The sequence below is a fragment of the Cinclus cinclus genome, chromosome 1 (assembly GCF_963662255.1).
Source record: "Cinclus cinclus chromosome 1, bCinCin1.1, whole genome shotgun sequence".
Lineage (NCBI taxonomy): Eukaryota > Metazoa > Chordata > Aves > Passeriformes > Cinclidae > Cinclus > Cinclus cinclus.
The window spans coordinates 130,910,704-130,915,525 of NC_085046.1; the positions used below are offsets into that span (position 1 = coordinate 130,910,704).

The 4,822-nt window shown below is 36.1% G+C and overlaps 1 protein-coding gene across 1 annotated transcript; it reads right to left on the reverse strand.

The window, feature by feature from the left end:
* Window positions 1-216: 216 nt before the first annotated feature.
* FBXO43 (F-box protein 43) lies at window positions 217-4,397 on the reverse strand. The gene is made up of 4 exons (XM_062503273.1): window positions 2,509-4,397; window positions 1,537-1,639; window positions 556-741; window positions 217-465 (listed from the first exon to the last, which is right to left on the reverse strand). Exons 1-4 carry the CDS (start codon window positions 3,984-3,986, stop codon window positions 217-219), a joined length of 2,016 nt encoding a protein of 671 aa, XP_062359257.1. The 5' UTR covers window positions 3,987-4,397.
* Window positions 4,398-4,822: the final 425 nt, after the last annotated feature.

Here is a 4,822-nt window from a genome sequence, read left to right on the forward strand (position 1 = left end):
CCAACAGGTAAAACAAGACAAAATGTTTTTAAAAATTCATTTTTAAAAAACAAAAATATACAACATTAAGATATATACATGAGAGGTTATCTTGGTAAGTCAGCAAGAACAAATGGGATGATACTTTCAAAATTCATCCTTTTAGGAAGAACAGGAACAAGATTAAGAATTTAGGGGGAGGGTAAAAGGAATTAAATGTAAGTATGCCTTACAAATTTAGAGTCTTTTTAAATTTCTTTTGCTTTGGGCACTTCCTGGTGGAGCATCTTTTCTATTCTTCCGTTTTGCAGATAAACTATTACATTCTTTTGACCCATGGAATGCATGCAGACATAAAATACAGAACTCAAAGGCACATGCTTCTCTGCTACATAGTCCTCGTTTCTTTACCAATTGATACTTAGCAGGATATTGACATCTTGGACAAGGTTTTAGAGCTTCATCAGTGAACAGAGTTTTAGCTACCTGCAGCAAGAGGAGAGAGAAAAAGGGCTATTTAGTCCTGTAAATGAAAATGTTCAAAAACTGAAAATGAAGCCTTTCTTAGATACCTACTTTCATGTATTCTTCCTGCCTACTAGCTGAGTGGGGAAGAGAACTGCATTTCCTAGGTGTAAGTTCAGTGTGTGAAGGTGGTGTCTGTAAAATAGGAGTTCTGGCTTGAGCTTGAACAGGCCTTAGAGCAGATCTATTGAGAATATTCAGTCTTGTAGCAGCATCTTCAGCCTTCAATAAATATTCCTGTTGGTTTATAATTATTTAAAAAAAAGGAGAAAAATGAAGATTTTATTTAATCTGGGATTTCCAGCTGGATTTCACTTGTTTGGGTTTTTTCCCTCTGCAACAACACATAAGAAAATTATAGATCTATTGCAAGTATTTACCATTAAATGTTTATATCTAGCAAGGGATCAAGAGAGATCATTAAAAAACAAGTCCCATGAGCAGGGTAGAAAGCCAACAGTCTTTTAGCACACCCTACTGGTGCTTATGTTTATAAATTAGGATATCTCAATAGCAGGTCTGCATGTATCATGTGGAAGAGCTGAAAAAATATACTCCTATCAATATGCTTACTTCTCTAGATGCCCCTTATAAAACCTTCTACATACCCTTCTGATGTTCACAAATACACTGTGACACAAGCAGTCCTGAAAATAATCAAGAAGCAATCTATAGTGGGTCCTACAGCACGGCAGACTAGAGTGAAATGGACAATAAGGAACAGCATGGCACAATGGTATGAGCAGAGTTTAAAATCTAAAGCTAGAATTCACCAAGGAAGAGATCCTACAGGATTCTCAAGAAAGTGTAGAAGGGGTACATAAGGGTGTTACATGGTTGAAAGACCAATACTCAAACTGCAGACTACTGAAAAGGAGTGAGAGCCATTACACTCTCCTATTAGAATCCATCACCCACTCATTTTGGAACTGTCCCTGTCAGTTACCTTTCTGTAGCTTTACAAGATGTTTCCTCTTTCCTTCTTACTTTTTTCACACTTGAAAAAAAGATCACCTTTGAGAACTATCTTACCCGAGTTACTTCTTTCAGCTGTTTTGTGTACAACTTCCTCCTTTTATCTGCACTTCTATCTTGTACAATGATTTCACGCCAGCTTTTGCTTACTTTCCAAATGCTGGAACAAAAAATTTATCCACTTTCAAATTTTTTCAAGTAGTGCATAAGCCATGATAGTAAGACTACCTAGTAAAGATTTTCGTATGCTTTCATATACTCTTGGTCATTTTACATTGCTGCTATGGATGAGTTAATTATTTTGTAACAAAACACAGATCTCATATTTACATATCACTGTATAACAGAAGAGTCTAGAGAACAACAGTAACATTAATAGCACAGCATAGCTTTGTCTTAAATTAATTTCTTCCTCCATATAAACCACTTACCAAGATTGTTTCTAGTCACATTTGTGTTAAGAGTTCTGAAAACACCTGTGCCCTTATATACTTTCATCTATTTGCCCATTCCCTTAAAGAAAAGAAGAGTGTTGTGTGAAATGTAACAGATCCTACTGATTAGAAATTCATCTGGAAGATGACTCATTAATCAAAATTCTTTGAGCATCTTTGTGCTTAGAAAGGACTGAAGAAATAAAATACACAAGAAAAACTAGAAAATGTGGTTTTAAGTGCTATGCACTGCTAGGAACTTGTAATGAGAATAAATTACTTTCCAGGCTTAAAGGAACTTCTAATACATTTAAAAACTTACAAGTATGGTGATTTAGTTTTGAGTTTACTAATTTTCCATGTTTGTTTAGCTTTTTAATGCCCCTATTTATTTTTAGATCTACATAGAAAGACCTATGTAGATCTAAAAATAAATTTTTCACCTTAATGGTGAGAAAACATTTCACTTTTTCAGAAAAAAGAACCATTTGTCTAATTTTATTGACAACAACCAATATTCTAGAAGTTATTCTAATTTATTTACAGAAGCACATATTTTTCCCTTTTTTTGTGTGTGTGAAGCAATAGTACTTACCTGCACAGACTTTCCACTGTCAAAGCATCTAAAACTATAGCAAGAACATGCTTTAAATTTCTATCTTTCAATTCTGTTAAAATATCAAGTTTTTCAAGGCCCATTTTCTTGCCAATAAGTCCAGGAAGAACATGATCTAATGTAAACATTTCTGTTCCATCAGTACTCTCTGAGATTTGCTTTTGGTGCGATCTTTGTCTTTGCAAGCAAATTTCATGAACTATTTTCAGAGCTGGAGTTCTTGAGAGGTCTCCATGACTTACAACCAGGTCTCCACTAGGCTGTTCTTTTAGAATTAACTCATGATCTTCACTACCAAAGTGTCTTTCTTTTGTTAATACATGCATTGAAGTAGGACTGCCATGATTATCTTCCGTCTCTGACTGGGAGCCTAGTTCCCGAAGAGTGGATAATCTTCTAACTCGCTCAAGTTTTCTTGACTTTCTTTTGCTGTCTAAAGTTTTAGAATCTTCTTTCTGCTTTTGGAAGAGCTCTTGCAAAGATCCCTCATAATCAGACAACGAGTCTCCTGATTTGTCCAAAGGAAGTGAATTATATCCACTATCCTCAGGCGTTGAAATATCTGGGTAATTTGCTACCTTAACCAGGGGAGAGTTTATATCACATAGTCCAAAGTTTGAGTTCTCTACAGGACTGGTGATAGAAGTTAGGAATTTGCCCTCACTGGCTTCAGGTAACACACTGTATATAGGAGTCCTAAGCACCCCATCTCTAACACCCATCAGAACACTTTCATTGCATTCATTAGTGTTACTAGCAGTGACATCCTTCCACTGAATTGGAGATAAACTTTCTGATTCTAACAATAAGGGGTCCTTACACTGGGACTCGTCTAGTGTAGAAGTCCTTTGTTGTGAAAAGGAAAGCCTCCGTCTTGGAGAATCAGGATTAGAGTCCTCAGGTTCTGAAGTGCTAGTTGTCAGAGGTTTGTAACCTTTATCTTTTGAAGAATCTGCAGCAGTTTGTGAAAGCTTTTCTTCAGAGCTCAAAACACAAGACAATATTTTTTTCCTGATGCTTCCTGAAGAACTACATTGTCTTTCACAGCATCCTACAGTTGTGCCAGCTTCACCAGTCTTGGGTAAAAGCAGCCTCCTGCGCAGCGAGGAGCCTTTTTTACTTGATTTAGGAGTTTCAAAAAAATATGCACTTCTATTTGCTTCTCTTTCTTCTGATAAGGAGATAGAATTCAATTCTTTTTCAATAGATGGTGATCTGGGAAAGAAGGCACTTGGATGGATGTGCTCAGAATGCTCCTGTACCAATGATACGCTTGTTATTCTTGGTGCTTCTTCACAATCTGCATCAGGATCTTTTACTGACTCATTGCATCTGCTGTCCAGAAATGCTGAAGTGCAACACGCGTCTTTAAAATTAGAGTATTTAAAGTTGCTCCTGGGAGGTGTTAATCTATTTCTTTTAAGAATATTGAACCCTACTGGATGACTGTCTGACATCTTCTGCTTGACACTTTGACTTTGAAAATGAAGATACCACTGTTGTTTCTGAAATAAACAATAAAAGCAGTCACCAAAATCCCCTCAGATTAGAGAGAAAACCTTAGGTAAGTCTATTGAGATAACAGCCATAACAAAAGTACTGTCATTAGTCTCAGTAGAAACAGGCCTTATGCATAAACACAAAAGTAGATTATTAGAATGAGTGATTAAAATGCATACTATACTGAGAAAAAAAAAAAAAATCAAACATATATCCAGTAAGCTAATTGACCTGGAAGTCCTCATCTGTGGAAAAGCACTTCAAGTAAGCAACACAGCAATTAGAGGCTCATTGGTGCTGAAATTGGCAACAAAACTCTCCACCATTCCAGCAGAGCTAAGATATTTACCAGCACTGTTACTGGTGCATCCAGCAACTAACAATTCAGTACTCAAGAACAAGCAGAAGCTCTGGTAATAAGTGAGTTTAGATAAAAGGCTTAAGTAAAATAGGATTAATCATGAAGTTACAAGTCTACAAGCCTCCCTATTATTTAGATCCCTAGAGTCCCCAGAAGGAAAGAATTTGACCTTTAGTTACAAAGTGAAAAGTGCTTTTTTTTAGCTGCCTTAATGTTTAAATGTTATTTTGTAAAGAAGCTCTCTGCTTTTGGTCATCTCCACAGGTAAACTGAGTGTTCTGAAAGCTTACATTTTTAAAAAAATGACTGACTAGACACATAGACCAGGTACATAGAATTCAAGAGCTACTATATATTTTGCTAACAAGGTTAGAAGTGGCTGATGCAGACACTTAAATAAAAGATGTGTGGAAACAGGCTTACTTTTGCCAC

Bases quoted from the DNA above. Each gene is read 5' to 3' on its own strand.
- FBXO43 (XM_062503273.1), bottom strand. From the start codon at position 3,986: ATGTCAGACAGTCATCCAGTAGGGTTCAATATTCTTAAAAGAAATAGA. The intron at 1,640-2,508 runs GTAAGTACTATT...TTTTTGTTCCAG, and splicing joins ACAGTGGAAAGTCTGTGCAG to CATTTGGAAAGTAAGCAAAA. The intron at 466-555 runs GTAGGTATCTAA...CTCTTGCTGCAG, and splicing joins GGCAGGAAGAATACATGAAA to GTAGCTAAAACTCTGTTCAC.